We start from the raw sequence: 19,599 nt of genomic DNA, 5'->3' as shown, positions 1-19,599 counted from the left end.
ACTCAATATAGAAATAGCTTTCTATCACTTAAGAAAAACACATTACCTAGAAAGTAAAAGGGTCTCAAAAAAAGTATCACCAAAACTTAATACTTAGCTAAGCCTACATATAGTAATAAATACAATCGGGAACTCCAGAAAAAGATACATTTTAAAGCCAGTTTACATAATGAAGAAACATAGTTTAAATTACAAACTATCATAATGTGGATTAATTTTGATTAATTTTTCATGTGTGTAAGATCATAATTTCCATTTTTTATTCATTTGCACCTAGTATGCATACCTTTGGAATGAATCTTTTCGTCAACAGCAAGACAAAGACTAATGTCATTAGAACACCTAGCACAGTTCCCGAGGAATAATAGAAAGTAGGGCTTCTGTCAAGATAAACAGATAAAAGCCATTTAAATACCAAACAGCACTTTCAGTATGAAAAACATGTTTAACTTGGCAACATTAGTCATAAATAATGCTAAGAACAAAAACTCAGATGGCAGCTCTCATTACATTACTTTCTCATTACTCTTAAAAAACAAAATGGATATTTGAAATTGATGGTAATATGGTAAGTTCCTTGCCACTAACTCAAAACCGAATGTCTGAGTTATTTTCCATATTCAGGATATGATCAGACAATGATTACTGAACACCTATCATGCAGCAGGCACTTTTCCAGGTTTTAGAAAGGAGAAAATTAAGGCACCAAGAAGTTAAAAAATCTTCCCTAAGTCAGCATCTTCTCACTGGAGGATTAGGGATTACGGCTCAGCTCCTCGGAGTCCAGGCTTTATTCTTCATGCTGTGTATGAATCATGTGGTTTATAAAGTTCATAGATGACATTAAACACACTTGATAACACTATAAGGAAAAGCTTCAAAATGAGCAATGTTAAGAACAGCTGAACAGTGTGGGGTACTAACCTAGAATCCACAAGCTAAGAAGCAAAATACTGAAAAAATATTTCTTTCTCATGAGAGAATTCCAAGAAACAAAACATCAGAATAATGGTTCACAGATGAGAATATGTCAGTAATAAATAAGAAAAAGATAATATGTTTATCTAAGAGTCAGATATTTGCTATATTCAGCCTTCCATATCAGGGCCATAAATCTAGGAGGCAGCTCTAATGTAATAGAGCAAGGTGTGTGGACCAGAAAACCAGGGAACAAATCTGCAGCCCTGATAAGAACTAGTAGTGTGATGAAGAATGTTGCTTTTCTCATTTGTAAAATGAGAACAATAATACAGGGCTTGCATAGTTATTATCAGGATCTAATAAAATATGTTAATACATAAAATGTGTGAAAGCACTTTGTAACATAAACATATCATGCTATACAAATAACTGTTACTGTTTTTAAAGTCCTTTCCAACACCATCTTCAGACCTACTGTCTGCAAAACCTAAAGCAAGACTACAAATGCACAATAGTGTGAAAATATTTAGCATGTGGTCAAAAACTTAACCTAAACCCCTTTTCATTCACAAAGTTGAAAATATAAAAAGGAATACTTACTGACTCAGGGTCTTTGCATAAAAGAAAAGAAAAACTCCTGCCACAAATACAAAGAAGAGTTTGAAATCCACAACTGGAGTAAAAAAGACACACAAACACATAACAAACATTTTTTATCAATGTAATGTTGGTAAAAGAAGATAAAAGTCAATTTATTGAAAAGTTACTACAGAAAAACTAAATTCAGAAAGTCAAGTATAATAAAATCAGACTTACTGTTTCGATTCACATGTATCATATAGTTAAATATCTTCCTCTCAGGCTCCACAAAGAAGCACACAGTCTCCCCATATGGATTGATGATCACGGTTATTTCGTTAGACTCCTTTGGTGTCCAAAAGTTATGAATCACACATTTGATAAAAGATAGTATGGTTTCTGGATATTGGCAATTATATTTTTCTGTGATATAAATAATTCTGAACAGGCCTGGGCTGGTAACTTTCACCTATAAAATAAGAACAAACAAATCCATAAATAGAATAACTTGTCCTTTTGTTGTTTTGGAGACAGGGTCTCTCTGTTGCCCAGAATGAAGTGCAGTGGCAGGATCCCTGTTCACTGCAACCTGCGCCTCCAGGGCTCAGGTGACCCTCCTACCTCAGCCTCCCAAGTAGCTGGGACCACAGGCACATGCCACCCAACCAGCTAATTTTTGTGTTTTTGGAGAGATAGGGTTTTGCCATGTTGCCCAGGCTAGTCTCGAACTCCTGGGCTCATGCTATTTGCCTGCTTCAGCCTCCCAAAGTGCTGGAATTACAGATGTGAGCCACTGCATCTGGCCAAAACTTCTTATAGGCTTCTTAAAAACATGAGCAAAGGAGTAAAGAGAACCCAAGGTTAGCTGAGTAAAGAATGCTCAAATGCACAGGGTAGTGTTCTATGTTCTGATCCCAGAGGTGGACTCAAGAGATCTGTATTTAATCCAAACACACACTGAACCATAAACATTATTGAAAGTGAATGCTTCTCCCGGTAAGCTGCGGTTAATTTAAATCCCTCTTCTAGCAAGTTATTGTGGCCAAGAGACATTAAAAAGGATGAGAAGAAAATATAGGCATACTCATTTCATCGTTTTACTTCATTGTGCTTTGCAGATACTGCATTTCTTACAAATGGAAGGTATGTGGCAACCCTGTGTCAAGCAAGTCTACTGGGACCATTGTTTCAACAGCATGTGCTTACTTCATGTCTTTGTGTCAGCATTTTTTAGCAATAAAGTATTTCTTAAATTAAGGTATGTAGGTTGTTTTTTTTTTAAATATAATGCTACTGCACCCTTAATAGACTAACAGTATAGTATAAATACAACTTTTATAGGTATTGGGAAACCAAAAAATTTGTGTGACTTGCTTTATGGGGATATTTGTTTTATTGCAGTGATCTGGAACCAAACCCACAATCACATTATCTCTGAAGTATATTTGTAATAGGTGGCAAACTATGTGAGTAGGCATAGTTTGAAAATAGGGTTTAGATTGACACCATTTTCTACTGTGATTAAGGAAAAGCATTTCATTTTTCTGGATCAGGTGAGCATCTGTAATTCAGGCTTCTCTCACCATGCCTACTGAAGGACCAGATCCCAACCTCGGGTCCTATTCACATCATTCAACAAAGCACTACCTACAAGCCAATGTTGACAACCCAGTGGTCATTAAATGACAATTTCACTGCTGCCTTTGTCTGTCCTTCTCTTTATTCCTCTTCTTTGTCTAAGAGTAGGGCAAACCTGAAAAGGGAAGAGCACTAGCTCTGAATCCCAGGCTATCAGACATCACCCACTATCTATCTACAACTCCCACATTTCTCTTTGACTTTGGCTTCTGGCTCCTGGCTCAAGTTGCTTTCTCTTCAATACTACTTCCTGCCATTCTTCTTGGGGATTTCAGTTTATATAATATACACACCAATCCTTCCAGTATCCTGGCCTCTCAGTTCCTGGGACTCCTTTCCTCTTATGCTCTTGTCCTCCCTACTCAGCTAATCACTTCCATGGCCATCCCCCGGACCTTGTCAGTACCAGATTGCAGCCCCTCCATACATTGTGTTTCATGCATCTCACTGTGTGACCACCATCTCCTATCTTTCCAGTATGCCCATCTAGTGCCCCAACCTCCCTAAGCAGCTGAACATCCTTCTCCTGCTCCTTACCCTCTTGATATCCTCAGTCTCTTTTTAGACAGCTAAATCCCATGATCAACTACTATACACTATTCCCTGGCACATACCCTTGACTCCTCTGCATCCCACTTGCTTTGTCATGCTCACTTGCAAAATCCAACTCTCCACCATTCTACTCCTGCATTTGCATCACCAGTGTGCTGGAGAAATGCACACCAGTCTCACTTCAAATCCATGACTGTGAACTTGGAGAGGGACATGAAAGCTGCAGTCATTCATACCACACACTAGTATTCATTCGTTCTTCTATCCTCTGCAACAAAGGATTTCACAACTTCTTCCTCAATACTCCAACACCTCCTCCCCATCCTCTTCTCAGCTGTTGATCCTTCCTACTTCACTGAAAATGGAAGAAATCAGAAGTGAATGTCCACCAGCTCCTATGTGCAAAGGCACCTACCTGTCAGCACCTGCAGGCACATGCTCTGCTTCCTGCCTGTGGGGAGGAAATTTCTTCCACAGAGGAAATTTACAGGCTCCATAAAGGCAAGTCCCAACTTGGGCACTGGATCCTGTCCACATTTGCCTACTTAAGGACATCCCAGTAGTACTTCTTCCCTCTCTATGAGATCATTTCTATCAGCATACAACATTAAAAAAAGAAGAAACAACCTTCTATGGACTCCACTTTTCCCTCCAGCTACCACCCATTTCTTTGCTTCTTGTTGCAATAAAATTCCTTTAAAAAGCTGCCCATGCCTTTAGTCTCTAGTTCCTCTCTTTCCATTCTCCATTTAACTTCAATCAGGCTTTCATGTCCAAAAGGCTGTCCTGACAAAGTCACTGGTGCTTCCATGTTGCTAACCCAAATGCCCAATTAATTCTCAGTCATCTTATTTGACCTATCAACAGTATTTGGCACTGCTGATTATTCCCTTCTCCTCGTTACACGTCTCCCCAGGGCTTCCAGGACATCTCCTTCTTCACTGTTGCTTCTTTTGTCTCTCTGCTGGCTCCTTCCTTCTGCCTGAACTCTTAATATAAGACTAACCCAGGCTTAGCCATTGGTCGTCTTCTCTTCTCCATCTAAACTCACTCAGTTTCATGGCTTTATAAAATGGTATAATAAAATCAGACTTACTGTTTCGATTCACATGTATCATATAGTTAAATATCTTCCTCTCAGGCTCCACAGAGAAGCACACAGCATTACATCTATGTAAATATGCACAGCTAATTACTTTTGCAAAAAAAAAGACACAGGAAAGATATACCAGAAACTACTCAAACTGATTGCCTACAAGGGTTGGATAGGAATTAATAGAGGGAGGCGAGAAAGTGACACCTCTCTGAAAATACCTTTGTGTAGAGTTTTAACTTTCAAGCCATATTAATATTGTAGATACTCAGAAATAATGATATTAACACAGACATAAAGATGGAAACAACAGACACTGGGGACGTCAAAAGGTGGTTGGGAGGGAGAGGCGCAAGGCTCAAAAATCGATCAACTGGGTACTATGGTCATTATTTGGGGGATGGGTTTAGTAGAGCCCAAACCCCAGCATTATGCAATATATCCATGTGACAAACCTGCACGTGTACCTCCAAATCTAAAAAAATTAAAAATCAGAAAGATTTTTTTTAATTAAAAATAAAATGCCATTTAAAAAACCCACTATGATCTTGTCTGAGAATACAAAGATAAACAAAATTTGTAAACCAAAAATAAAATTCCAACATCCTCCACTCTGTCAACCATCTGAATCGAACCTTCTTCTCGACCAGGGCACTCCAAAGTTAACGTGAAAAATTGGTTCAGGCTATGCCAGGAAGCAGGGGTTGGACATGCCTCGTTATACTCTCCTCCCTTTTGGAATTTAGAAAAAGCCAACCAGCATTTAATATCAATACAGACCTTAGGTCTGATAAGAAGCATTTGCAATCTATTCTCTCTGAAGCCTGCTACCTACAGACTTCATCTCTATGATAAAACTTTGGTCTCCACAATTACGTATCATAACCCAGACATTCCTTTCTATTGATAACTCTTTCAACCAACTGCCAATCAGAAAATTTTAAAATCTACCTATAACCTGGAACACTGCACCCCTCCCTGCTTCAAGTTGTCCTGCTTTTCTGGGCCTAAATAATCTATACCTTAAATATATTTGATTGATGTCTCATGTCTCCCTAAAATGTATAAAACTAAGCTGTGCCCTGATCACCTTAGGCACATGTTCTCAGAATCTGCAGGCTGTGCCACAGGCCATTGGTCACTCATATTTGGCTCAGAATAAATCTCTTCAAATATTTTATACAGTGATGTTTTGTCAACAAACTAAAACAAATATAAAATAAAAATGATAATCAAATTGACCAGGATGGAGGAACACCCTGAAATGGAAACAAATAAAAACAAACTATATTTTGAATGAATAATGTAACCATACTGAATTCACCCCCATACTGATAGTAGATGAGGGTGAATTAACCTAAAATACACAACCTCAGAAAAAATTTTTTTTAAAAACACTATAAATAAATATTGAACTCCTGTTACTAGGTTTGTTTTTGGTAATGTTATGACTCAGCAATCCTGAAACCACTTTTAGTGTATTCTGGGATTAGGCAAATAAATAAACATATTTGAGGATAATGGGAGCCAGGTTTCTCATTATCAGAGAAGGGAGTTACAAATATGAAAATTGGAAAACAAGAATGAACCCTGTCATACTGGAGACCTCAGAACTCACAGTTTCTAGTAGGTAGATATAGATGTATGTGCAGGTGTATGGGTGTGTACACACATGACGATATGCCAGTAGCAATGAATACACCTAATGTTGACTGTTCCTTGGAAAAAATGTATGATTCCAGAGCTGAGTCTAGAAAATTATACAACAAGCCTAGAATATGTTGTTTGCTAGAAAGTAAAGTAGTGCTCAAAAATGCAAGGCACATGTTAGAAGGACATAGGAGCTAGTTTGAAGGGGCTCCATCTGACTGGCCAAGTCTAGGACAATTTGAGTATCAAAATAAATAATGAGAGTAATGGATTGTAGTCTCCTGAATTAACTGGCAATTTGTGAGACCATATGGATATAAATAAATAAATGGAAGGAGGAAAAACTCTTCCTTATAGTATAATGCCAATGAATGTAAATGGAATAATGGTGCTGGGCGTGGTGGCTCACACCTGTAATCCCAGCACTTTGGGAGGCTGAGGCAGGCAGATTGCTTTGAGTCCAGGAGTTCAGTAGACTCATGGGCAACATGGCAAAAACACATCTCTACTAAAAATACCAATAAAAAAAAAACCCAAAATAGACAGTTGTGGTGGTGCACACCTGTAGTCCCAGCTACTTGAAAGCCTGAGATAGGAGAATCACCTGAGCTGGAGAGGTTGAGGCTGCAGTGAACCAAGATCACACCACTGCACTTAAGCCTAAATAACTGGAGCAAGTCCCAGTCTCAAAAAAAAAAAAAAAAAAAAAAGATGATATAGAACATCAACATGATTATTGATTCAGTAAAGCATCATCAATGAATGATAAACTAAGAGATGAAAGTTTCATGAGGAAGAGTTTATCTACAAAGTCTCAAATTATCACCTCAAAACATTCATTAAAGGGAAGGAAATAGTAATTTTAGTGGAAGAACCTGACAGACACTACCTTAAGCAAGTGATCAAAGTGGTGCATATTATCAGCAATGGTACCAATCAACATCAAATGCTTCCTGATACAATGTTCCGGCTATTCTCTCAGCCTTCCCCCAGGTACCTTCTTGAGTAACTCACTCCACTGAAATCTTTCTCAAATGTTACCTTCTCAACAAGAATTACCCTGACCAACTTGCTACCACTTCTCTCATCCCACTGATCTTACTCTACATTTTCTTTTTTCATAGTGCTTACTAGTTTTACCATTTTCATCTCTGTTATATTTATTGTTTACTATTCCCCACCTGGGATAATGTAAATATCCACAATGGCAGGGATCTATTTTGTTCACTGATGCATCCTAGAAGCCTAGAAATAGTTCTTGGCACTTAATAGGTGCTCAATAAATATCTGCTAACTGCTGAATGAAGGAAAGTACTAGGCAACTGAGAGCAACTGCTATCTTGGCCATATTTGGAATCAGTGGTTATTCCAGAATTCCTATTTGGAGGCTTTGGATAACAATTTTGGGAGGCCGGGCGCGGTGGCTCAAGCCTGTAATCCCAGCACTTTGGGAGGCTGAGGCGGGTGGATCACGAGGTCAAGAGATCGAGACCATCCTGGTCAACATTGTGAAACCCCATCTCTACTAATACAAAAAAATTAGCTGGGCATGGTGGCGCGTGCCTGTAATCCCAGCTACTCAGGAAGCTGAGGTAGGAGAATCGCCTGAACCCAGGAGGCGGAGGTTGCAGTGAGCCGAGATTGTGCCATTGCACTCCGGCCTGGGTAACAAGAGTGAAACTCCGTCTCAAAAAAAAAAAAAAAATTTTGGAAAGTAGGAGGAACATGCTGTCTTGAGATGTGCCTGAACTGCAGGCATGCTGCATACATTTAGATAGTATATTCATTGGGAGTGGCTTGGGAGGGGCTGAGGGACAGTATGAAGGAGTTAATGTCCTCTCTCACACTGCCCACTGCGTCTGATCCTCAAGTCAGCTTTCATACTGATACACAGATCTGTATCATGCCAAAAATAGTTTCTATTCCTGAAATGGTACATTTCCTGTCCCTAGGACATGGTAATTCTCTGTCCCTAATACATGATTTAAAAGTAGGCCCTTACCTCCATAGTTGACCATATGTATTTCCACTCCACATGGGAATTTTGATTGTAGCAGTAACAGTCTGACTCAGAAGTTCTAATTAAATCTTTTTCCTTCAAAGCTTTACACCTTTGAACTGAGAGATGGAAAAGGGAATACATTTTCTAAATCTTTAATTGCCCAGAATCTTTAAAAAAAAAAAAAAAATTCACAGGGAGGTAACAGTAGTAGTTTTAACATTCTATGGCCAATAAATTCTCCTACATGATAATTATAGTCCTTCAGTATTTCCAACCAAAGAGGAGACAGACAGAAAATACTATAGCCCAAGTGTCAATACTTATGACATTGGAGGGCACTAAGAGCACAGAGAACAGGTACCCCTTCAATTCTGAAGCAGAAAGCGAGAATTATGGGCATCTCCCCAGAAAAGACAAAAACATGAGTAAAGGGCTGAAGGGTGAGGTAGAGGCAATGAGACAAAAATTAGGAGGTGGGAGTGGGGGTGGGCAGAACCAGCAAGTATGTACAGAATCATGAAGATGAGGTAAATCATAGAATTAATTCAGTTTACAGATACTGGATTGTTATTTGGTGAGGGAGCATAGATGGACAGTATGTGAACACCTGTATCTGGAGTGGAAAACCATGGATACTACTATACCATATGGACTTCATCTTGAAAGCAAAGCATTGAAGGATTTTAGGTAAGTATCAGTCTCAGCAAGAAACTATTGACACTAAAATGGATTTAACTGTAAATAGTTCAGTAAAAATATGGACAGGGTTAAGGCACTAACAATAAGGTACTATGAAGTTCCCAGGCACTAACAACAGCAGGAAGCTTTTAGCAGCCCGAGTCCCAAGATGGCAAGTGGAGGATCCCATGTTACTGGAGTCACTGAAACTGGGAGGACTGTAGTCTAAAGGAATGCAGCCACTGCCAGGACTCTTGTGGAATGGCAGGGTGAAGGTATGGGTACCACAACCTGTCTCTCCCACTGTCCCTTCAATGCCCTGAATCAGCCAAACTCAACAGGAAGACAGAGGGCAAAGAAGCCCATATAATGCAGTCCATAGAGGTTAGCTTCCAGACACTAAGCGGGGAAGAGAAGGGCTGAGAATAGATCTACAGCAACAAACAGGGAATACCAGCTCAGTAAGGAAGTGACAGAAACACATCTGTATTTTGGAAAGAACATTCTGTAAGTAATGTGGAATACTGAAGAAGACTGAAAGCAGAAGGAAAAAAGCCCACTGAAGCAATCTAAGCAAGACATGGACTAAGAAACAGATTAGGAAGTGAAATCAACAGGTTTTGCAGATTCATTTTATCAAGGAAAACAAGAATATGATGTGAAGGTTTCTGGTCAGTGGAGAGATAGTGAGGTCCTTTACTCAGATAAGAAATATTAGAGAAGAAATAAGTCTGTACAGGGAAGTGGGAATGAGTTCAATTTTGGATATACTGAGTTTTCACTGGTGGGATTATGTGAAGATGATCTTCACAACTCCAGCAAGGAGAAATTTGGCTGGAGACAGATACAGATACCTAAATATATATGTATGTCACATATAATACAACTCAACATAACTGAGAGAAGAGAGATATATATGAACCCTCAGTATTACAGAGGGTTAATGTAAATGCCACAAGAAAACCAGAAAGTAATGATGGTCACTATCTTTTGTGGTCGTTGCTGTATTTGGATTTGAAATGAAGTGGAATGAAAGTCCCAAGTTCTTCTGGATTCAAGATAGAGTGTCACCCCCACATCTGTCCAACAGGAAACAGGAACAAGGAACACTTATGGGTACACACAGAAATGGACTTTACACGCAACCCCTGACTCCTTTAAGGAAAGAGTGGTCAGTTGTTTCTCCTGAAAATCCTGAAATGAAGCTAGAACAACTTGCTACACCAAAGTTGGGGAAGAACTGAGTAACCAGTAACAGCTAGTAAACAATTACATCCATGTAGGGAACAACACTGAATATGCTCAGACAAGTCCCTGGTCCTGGCCTGAAACATCCTTAGCATTAAGTTGGAGAAAAGTGAAGACAGACTTGGGGAAAGGATCCTGGGAATGCTCACCATCTCCCAAAACACAGCTCCATAAAAGGGAGGGTTCTCCAGTCACTACACAAAGCAGCAAAGTTACACAAGGACCCAGTGTGTTCAACTGTGACAGTCAAATCATTCATTTTTACTTTTCACATTATGATGAAATGCATATGTTTCTAAGTATATCAAGAAATTTACAGAGTTTGAGAGTTCAAGATACAAATACAAGAAGCCAGGTTAAAAGTGAGGAAAAAGCACAAGAAGGAACCTCCAGAGCAAGGGTCCCCAACCCTGGGGCCGAGGACTAATATCAGTCCATGGTCTGTTAGGAACTGGGCTGCAAGAGGTGAGCAGTGGGTGTGGTGGGCGAGCATTACCACCTGAGCTCTGCTTCTTGTCACATCAGCAGTGGCAATAGATTCTCACAGGAGCGTGAACCCTACTGTGAACTGCACATGCGAGGGATCTAGGTTGCATGCTTATTATGAGAATCTAACTAATGCATGATGATCTGAGGTGGAAGAGTTTCATCCCTAAACCATCCCCCATCCCATTCCTGTCCTGTGGAAAAGTTTTCTCCCATGAAACCGGTCCCTGTTGCCAAAAAGGTTGGAGATGGCTCCTCTAGGGGCTCTCTGTTAAATACAGGATACCAAAAATGCAAAATGTGCTCCTGCATGGTGTGTCCATGCACTAGAGCCAAAAGGAGAATTCACAACCAAGGCTATGAACACACAAAGCAACCAATGCTGAAACACATTTTTGGCATATCTGAGATGCAAATGACTTCTGGCCAAGGGCAGCACACGGGGAAGTGCAGTCCCAGGGATATCAAAGGGCTGGCAGCTCCTGTAGAAAAGACGAATGTCAAGGAATGTAGTGTATAACTTGGAAGATTCTGAGCAACTGCAATGAGAAGACATGAGAACACGTTAAATGCTCCTATTTAGTGAGCAGCAGAGGTGAGGGATCAGGTCTCTGGATTCACCTTACCATGTTTTGCCTTTGCACAGCCTTTTGGGGGGGTCTCTGAACACGGTTAGAGTTGAGAACTTTATACTGGGAGTCCTCAAATAAAAGAGAGGGATTCTTACCCATTGTTGTAAAGGGAGTTCATTCCAGCAGAACAGGTCAACAGCATGAAGACTCGGGTACACAGACCCAACAGCCCAAACTATGATAAGAATGTTTACTTCCAGACATACCTTTCTTCACCACCCATGTGCTCAATGCTAGAGGGGCTTTTCTTGTGGATGCCTCCAAGGGACCCTCCCTGCAATCTTCTCCTTGTGAGTGGTGCTACTTCAGGGGCTAAATCAACTCCCATAGAATAGTTCCCTTTTGTTAATGGTCTGAGGAAACAGCTTTTTGGTGAGGCCTGAGCTTTGCAATCAAATGCTCTCTTCGAATAAGTTTCTTTCCACTTGGTCCTAAGACTGTCTCCTAAATCATTAGAAATCTAGAGCTCTTAAGAACAAGATGATGCAATTTAAGTATAGTGTACACTGCAGTTTCAACATAGGAGTAAATGCTTCTCTGTTACCCAAGCCACATTCCTCTTGCACTAGGATGATTGTAATAGCCTTCTACCTAGCTGGTCTCACTGCTTCCAGATTTGCCCCCTACCACCACATTTACCCCTACAACCTACTCTTCAATTAGCAAACAGATCTTTTAAAAACATGAATTGGGGCCAGGCACGGTGGTTCACGCCTGTAATCCCAGCACTTTGGAAGGTGGGCAGATCACCTGAGGTTAGGAGTTCGAGACCAGCCTGGCCAACATGGTGAAACCCTGTCTCTACTAAAAATATAAAAATTAGCCAGGCGTGGTGGCACATGCCTGTAATCTCAGCTACTCAGGAGGCTGAGGCAGGAGAATCAGTTGAACCTGGGAGGTGAGGTTGCAGTGAACCGAGATCACGCCACTGCACTCCAGCCTGGGCGACAGAGTGAGACTCTGTCTCATAAAACAAAAACATGAATCAGAACATATCATTTACCTGCTTAAAACCCTCCAGGTCCAGGCATGATGGCTCACACCTATAATCCCAGCACTTTGAGAGGCCAAGCGAGTAGATCATGAGGTCAGGAGATCGAGACCATCCCGGCTAACAAGGTGAAACCCTGTCTCTACTAAAAATCCAAAAAATTAGCCAGGTGTGGTGGCACACACCTGTAGTCCCAGCTACTTGGGAGGCTGAGGCAGGAGAATCGCTTGAACTTGGGAGGCGGAGGTTTCGATGGGCCAAGACTGCACCACTGCACTCTAGCATGGGTGACAGAGTCAGACTCCAACTCAAAAAAAAAAACCAAACCCTCCAATGGCTTCCCTTTACTCCATTAATAAAATCCCCCTCCCTTCCAAGGACCTGAGTGCCTCTATGACCTTCTCTCCTCCACTTTCCTCCCAGCCCAGCTGCCGCAGTCACACCTAGCCCTCCTGTCCTCAAGATGCCAGCCCACCCTACCGCAAGTTTCCTCAGTCTGCAACCTTCTTCTGCCAGATCTTGGCAGAGCTCATGCCTTCCAATAATTGATGTACTCTATCAAACGCTGCCTTCTCAGAACGGCCTTCTTTGATCCCACTATCTAAACAAACACACTCCAACCACTTCCACCTGCTTTATTCTTTCTTCATATTACATATGTATTTATTAGCTTATACTCTGTCTTTCCATGAAATAAGGGACATTGCATGTTTATTACTGTAACCCTAGCACTTAAATATTTGTCTTTTGTGTGTAGCTTATGATTCAAGAGGCCTAGAGGGTTATTTGGGCATGTGTGGCCCACCAGTGGAAGTCCAGCCAATCTTTGTAAGAGCCTGGCCAGAGCTAGTTAGCACCATAAAAGGAGGTGCACTCTGACCTTCCCTTGAAACCACCTGACATAGCAGGGTGCCCTTGCCAGCCTGTGCCACTGCCATCCCCTCTACAGAACCCATAAAGCATGAGGGTCAGTCTGGAACCCACAGGCTGCAATTCCCCCTTATCCTACACCATGGTCAACATATCCATAGCTAGAGGGTTGAGTGCTACAACCCTTAACATCCCCTGGGCTGGGGACCATCTTCTTGCCCCTCACTGAATAAAGGAGGGCAGAAAGAAGAGGTGGCATTAAGCTTGTTTTTATTTGGCTCATATATGATACCTTACTGTATTCTGTGTAAGGGATCTGCCAGTTAGAGGAAAACTTGTTCTGCATTTTCCCTCAGTCTTCAACCAGATTAAGAATAGCATGGAAGAAAGGAAGTTGTCCTGACTATTCATACCTACAGACACACTAGTAAAAGCATGTTGCAAACAGTGTGTTCCCTCGAATTCCCCAGAGTGGCCTCTGGCTTTTGAGGTGAAGCTGATGTGGAATGTACATAATCCATGAGATTACGCAGACAAAGTTTCAGTGCTTCATGGTGTCCTCTGGCTGCCCTTCTTTCTTATTACCTCTCTTCCGAGGTGAATAAGTTTCAATCAACCCACGCAGGCATTCCTAAATAAGGGACAGGAAATTCAGCCACAAGAAGCCGCAAGCTTAGCTTCAAGCCAGTTCAGTAAGCCATAGGCCAATTGGACTAGGCAAAAGACAGTGATTGTCACAAGACTGTTGTCACAGCTGGCCCACGGCCTTCCTAAAGAGAACAGATCTTCCAACTTTAGATTGATTATAAAGGCTATATATTTCTTAGGTCTCTCTTCCCTTTAGCAATCTTATTCTAGAGACATTTCACTGTTCAGTTTCAATCTCCTTATCCAACTGAGCATGGGAAATAGGAAATGGAGCCAGTCTGACTCCTTATTTGAACTCGATCACTGATTACGCCCTGACACTGAATGCTATGAAGCTGCCTACATCTCTGTGGGTTTCACTTATTCATGAGGCCTCAGTTACTGCTGGTTAATTCTAATCGGATAGAACCTCTTGGTAGCAAATGCAGGCAAACTCAAACATATCAAAACAACAGGCCGGTGCTGTGGCTCATGCCTGTAATCCCTACACTTTGGGAGGCCAAGGCAGGAGGATCACTTGAGGCCAGGAATTTGAGACCAGCCTGAGCTGGTCAAATTCACCTGAGACACGGTGAAACCCTGTCTCTACCAAAAATACAAAAATTAGCCAGTCTCATAATCCAGTCTCAAAAATAAATAAAAAAAAATTTAAAAATTAGAACAACAACAATAATACCCTTACAATGCAATCCAGGAAATGAAACAGAGTTTCTAGGAATTTATTTAAAAAACTAACAAACAATAATCATTCATTTGGTCAAAAAGGAACAATACCTGCCTAAGGAAAGCTACTGCTAGTTGAGGCTGAAGCATTTAATATGTCCCCCCTGGAAGGTGCTCCATAACCTAGGTAGTCACCTCCTCAAGCCTGAATCAGATTGGGAGAATGATCTGGAATTGTAGACTATCCCAGGCCTGCATCTCCCAAGGACTGAGGAGTATCTGTGGGATCAACCCTGAATGCCATCCTTACTATGGAAAGACAGGTTTCTAAGCCTGGCAGGGTATAATTGTTCTTAACTTCTTGCCATCATCAGCAGGCTCCCTTATCCTTTCAATTAACCTGACTTCTAGAGAACAGTATATTTCTGGATAGTTGTGCTCAAACCACTAAAACGCTACAGGAGGCATTAATTATTTACATTACCAAATGGTTCAGAAAGCCAGGGTTCCCTTAATCAATGAGACAGATTCCTTAGATCACTTTAAATACCAGTTGATTTATAAATATTCAATTAATCTAATTTTAGAACTACATATCTAGAATAAAAAGGGGACAGCTGTATGTCACCTACTTTAATTATAAGTTCAATTATTTCCTTTGTAGTACTTTTGTCATTAGTGTTCCTAAATGTAAGTATATATTTCAGTTAAAGAGTTGAGTCATATACACAGTTAAAAAAAAAAGAATCCTCAGTCAAAACATCAGAAAAGGGCAGGTAGTGCTTAAACCTACTTACAGAATATGCTAAAAATAAAACGCACATACACCTCAAATCTTAGCAGAACCTAACTCCCAACATAAAAATATTTCACCAATGTTCCTCCTGAAAACTGACGTGGCCCCCTCATATGGGGAAAAAAAACTATCTTCAGATGATGAAACTGGAATGGAATCATAATATAAATACTTATTATATTATATGACAAACGTCTCCATTTGCCCTATAACTGCTTTTCTTTGGGCACAAGGAAGGGGAGTGAGAAGAGCAGGAAACACAAAAAGCAAAAAATCAACAAGTTTTAACTTGTGAGAAGTCAAATGGAGCCAGGATTTTTCTTAGTATTTGTTTTTTGTAAATTCACCTTTTCAAAGGAGTTAACATGAGGCACCAAAGTGATAAACATAACTGTTCTCTTAACCTCAGTTTTTTTTTAACCTGAATATTAATCTTTTTATTTCTTCAAGAATGTGAGAATGAAACTGGAATTAGTACATACTAATGCACACTCAAGTCTTTAACTTCAAGCCCAGATCTTTCTTCACAGATGAATTTGAAAGCTGTGGTTTCAAATGGACTGCTACCATAGTTCAAGCCTGGGAAACCACTGCCAGGGCCTGAACTTCATCTCAGGACAGCACATGGTTTTTAGAGATCTCACTAACTGGCTGCAAATTATGGGAAACTCCTGGCTTGACATTTCTCTTCCTCTCAGTCAGACAACTACCTACTCCCCCTGTGTCAACTGTCTCCGACTTTTCTCCAAATAGAGTGACAGAAAGCTGGCGTTGGTCTGAATGTTCTTCATTCCATTGAAGGGTGTGTTATTCAAGACAACATTTTAGAACAGAAAGGCACCTTAAGTATCACCTAATCCAAGCCTCTAGCTTAAAGAAGTACCAGCTGTTTCCTCTCAGGGTCCTCATGAAACCAGACTTTTAAAGAGAAGCAATAGTTCTTAGGCCTTGTCTAATCCAGAGCTTCCAACACAGTGTCACTGGCAAACTACAGGATGCTGGGCGCTTCAGTCCCTATTGGAAAGGCTATTGGAATGGCAGGCATCCCTGTAAGGCTACAGAAGTTGCCTTTCTTCTTAGCTGTGGACTAATTTTAATCAACTCAGTGGGCATCCTGCATGTCTCAGACAGAACAGAAGCTCCAATAAGCATTTATGTGTGCCTTTGATTAACAAAACAGAGAAACAGGCTGTTACTATTATACTAAATGCGGTAACATAAAAATTTTAAAAACACCAGGTTCATTGAGGTGAGGAAAATGTTGGAAACTCTTCGGTAAAAACATCTTAATTTTACTCATGAGAAAACTTTGGTCCATAACGACTCTGTGCCTGGACCAAGGTTATACCACAGTTGTGGCTGAAGGTAATGACTGGGTGCTGGTCTAAGGCTACTTCTAATTTTCTCCCTGCTGCCATGCCCAGAAACCTTCCTGCTTAGACAGATTTGTGTTTTATTTTTTCACCAGCACATAATTGTATTTCTTACTACCAAGGCTTTGTTCTCTCATCTATAAAATGGGAATAAAATGGTACCTTCCCCCATAGGGCTTCCATGGGTATTAAATATGATCAATACTGCACTTAAAGCACTTATAACACTGCCTAGCACATAATGAACACTCAACAAATGTCTGTTCAATGAAAACCGGTATCCAACAGTTCCCCAACATGTAACTCACTACAAGATTCCCTCAGTTGGTAGCTGTGGCAGAATCTGGTAATGACCTCATCAACATCCAGTCTCTCATTCATCCTTAGATAAAAAACCGCGGTGCAACTGGAGGGAGGGCCACACTCAACTAAAAGAATACACCTGGCAGCCTCCCTTGCAACCAGGGTGGCCAAAGAAGTGAAGGGAAGTTGGTAGAGAGTGCATCCAGGAAATCTCTTAAAAGATTTTATGAGAAAAAAAAGAAAAAACTGTGAAGCTCATGGTAAATTAGCAGCAGATCTGGAGTTGGAACTCCAGGTTTCTGACCTCCCCAGGTGTCCTTCCAGATCTTTCCCCAGTGTGCCAGGATCCTGAGCCCACTCCGTGGCGAGCCCCCAACGCTAGAAGCGGCTACCAGTTCCTGCTTCCTGTGCGCCAGGCATTGTGCACACAAACATCACAGAACCTTGTGAGGCCTCATTATCGGCGGCTCACGTGGGACCCGTTATGTTACTCGCTCAGGGTCAACAGCCAGTCAAGGGCAGGAGAATTTCGTCGGATTCTGAAGTTGAAGCTCTTACCTTCTCTACTCTTGAAACCAAAGGAATACTAGATAGTGAAATAACAAGGATTTCAACATGCATTGATGTACTGTACAAAAGGCCGTGTGCTGACAGTCTGGAGACTAGGGTCAGCTGTGCTCGTGACAAGTTGTATGATCCTGGGCAAAGCAAAACCTCTCTGAGCGGCTGCTTCTGTAAAACGAGCGAATTGGGCGACTGGATTGCGCGGCTGCTTCTAGTCCTAAAATACAAAATGTCCAACTGCCAGGAGAGAGACCAAAGAAGTCCAAGAAGGCAGGAAGGGCGGGCGGGGCCTGCCCGGGTGTGGGTCGCGTCCGCGAGGTGACCCCGAAGCGAGAAAAGAGAGCACCCCCCGGCTCCCGGGGCCTCGCAGCGCCGCCCGGACCAGAGACCGCGGCCGCGAAGCCGGGGAGCGAGCACGCGCGCGCGCCGCCGCCGCCGGGGCCGGGTTACCTGACAACGCCGCCGCCGTCGCCGCCTCCCCGCGCACGGGCAGTGTGGCCAGGGGCGGCAGCCAGAGCAGCAGCCACCACCGCCCCTGGCGCGACCGCATTTCGTTAGGGGTCAGCTCCGGGGGACCGAGCCCTAAGGGGCCGATTCGGCCTTAAGGAGCGGAAGTGGCGCGGAGACTCAGAGAAGGCGGAGGGCGCGGTGAGGCCTGAACGCGGGAAAGGCGGAGACCCCGCCTCCCCGGGGCGGAGGGAGAGTATGGCCAGTTGTTCCGGCCGCCGCCCGCAGCCTCGGCGCTCAGCTTGCCCAGGCCGGAGGGGATTTCGGTGGCGCGATCTCGGTGGCACGCTCCTGGCCCCGGCCTCCGGGCCTCCCGTCCCCGCGGGGCGTCCAGGGCCTCATCTTCCCCTGGGGACCTCTCGCCAGCGTCCCTCCGCTCTTGGCGCAGGGGTGGGAGTTGCAGAGAGGAAGGGGTCGCCCTCCCGGAGTATTTCTTAAAACTTGGCTGACCTATGACCTGCCGGATTTGGAGGCTGAGTTCTCCGAGCGCCAGTGAGTGACAGCCTGTGAATGGGAAGGTCCTTCGGCAAAAGCCCTTTTTGTGAATAAATACATAAAAGCCAGTTTCTTTATTTTACCTTTCTGTTTTCCTTTTTACTTTCATTTGGTAACAAGCAATAACAAATTGGAAATGTGGCCGCTTAAGGAACACTGACTTGTATGTCTAATCTCGGACATCACATTTCAGAGTACAAAGGGCTGTAAAATGTTCCTTTAAGGTTTTCTTAAAATTCGCTTATGTTTAAAAAAAAAGTTTTTTAATGTAATATATTTTTAAATTAATGTATAACTTGAATGGTCTTAATACTGATAATTAGGAGATATAGTAATATATATATTTTAAAGAACATTCCCTCCACAGGCCATGGAACCCATTAATTTGATTCAGTATTCCATACTTAACTAGGACAGTCTTCTCTAATTCTGGTCTTTTGCTGAGATATCTTAGAGAACCCAAAGTAACATAAATTATCCTTTTAAAAATAGATAAGCTTCATTTTTCCTAAAACTCTGAGTAGGATGGACGAGGCCTTCGTTGCCCTCAAAGGAAGGTTTAACCAACTGCCCTTAAGCGCTTGGGACCATGTGTACACCATGTATGGCTTTTAAAAAGTTCAGAAATTTCCTTGTAAGGGACTTTGCAGAGGGATGATTTTTAAAAATAAACCATCTTTACTTGGGTGAAGCTTATCTTTAGAGAAACAGCGGAGCCCCTGATCCAATTCCTTCCTATAGTCCCAGGTGAGGTGTGCACTTGCTTTTTGCAAGACAGCTTTTTTACCTAACCACCTTCATTTTGATTTGGTTTAATTTTGGATGGCACTGTGGAAAGCAGCTAAAAGAAACAGGTGGATTGTTGAATGGTCAGTGTATTTTCCTGCAGATATATCTGGTAGAGAGAGAA

General features: G+C 41.9%; 1 protein-coding gene across 2 annotated transcripts in view; it reads right to left on the bottom strand.

Annotated features, from left to right (window-relative positions):
• NEMP2 (nuclear envelope integral membrane protein 2) overlaps positions 1 to 18,304 on the bottom strand; it is an 81,017-nt gene extending 62,713 nt beyond the window's left edge. Inside the window, exons 1-5 of one of the 2 annotated variants that reach the window (XM_012464135.2) lie at positions 18,138 to 18,304; positions 8,436 to 8,551; positions 1,738 to 1,969; positions 1,522 to 1,594; positions 287 to 380 (exon numbers count right to left, since the gene is read on the bottom strand). In XM_012464135.2, coding sequence (XP_012319558.1) covers positions 287 to 380; positions 1,522 to 1,594; positions 1,738 to 1,969; positions 8,436 to 8,551; positions 18,138 to 18,237 — 615 coding nt within the window. In that variant the 5' untranslated portion in view covers positions 18,238 to 18,304. Of the gene's footprint in view, positions 1 to 286; positions 381 to 1,521; positions 1,595 to 1,737; positions 1,970 to 8,435; positions 8,800 to 18,137 lie in introns of those variants that run through there. The other variant, XM_012464137.2, reaches the window with a different exon arrangement.
• Positions 18,305 to 19,599: the final 1,295 nt, after the last annotated feature.

The sequence above is a fragment of the Aotus nancymaae genome, unplaced genomic scaffold, assembly GCF_030222135.1.
Source record: "Aotus nancymaae isolate 86718 unplaced genomic scaffold, 86718_ANA_hifiasm-v0.15.2.pri h1tg000008l, whole genome shotgun sequence".
Taxonomy (NCBI): Eukaryota; Metazoa; Chordata; class Mammalia; order Primates; family Aotidae; genus Aotus; species Aotus nancymaae.
The sequence above is the reverse complement of the archived record's forward strand: the minus strand, read 5'-3'. Positions and strand labels throughout refer to the sequence as shown.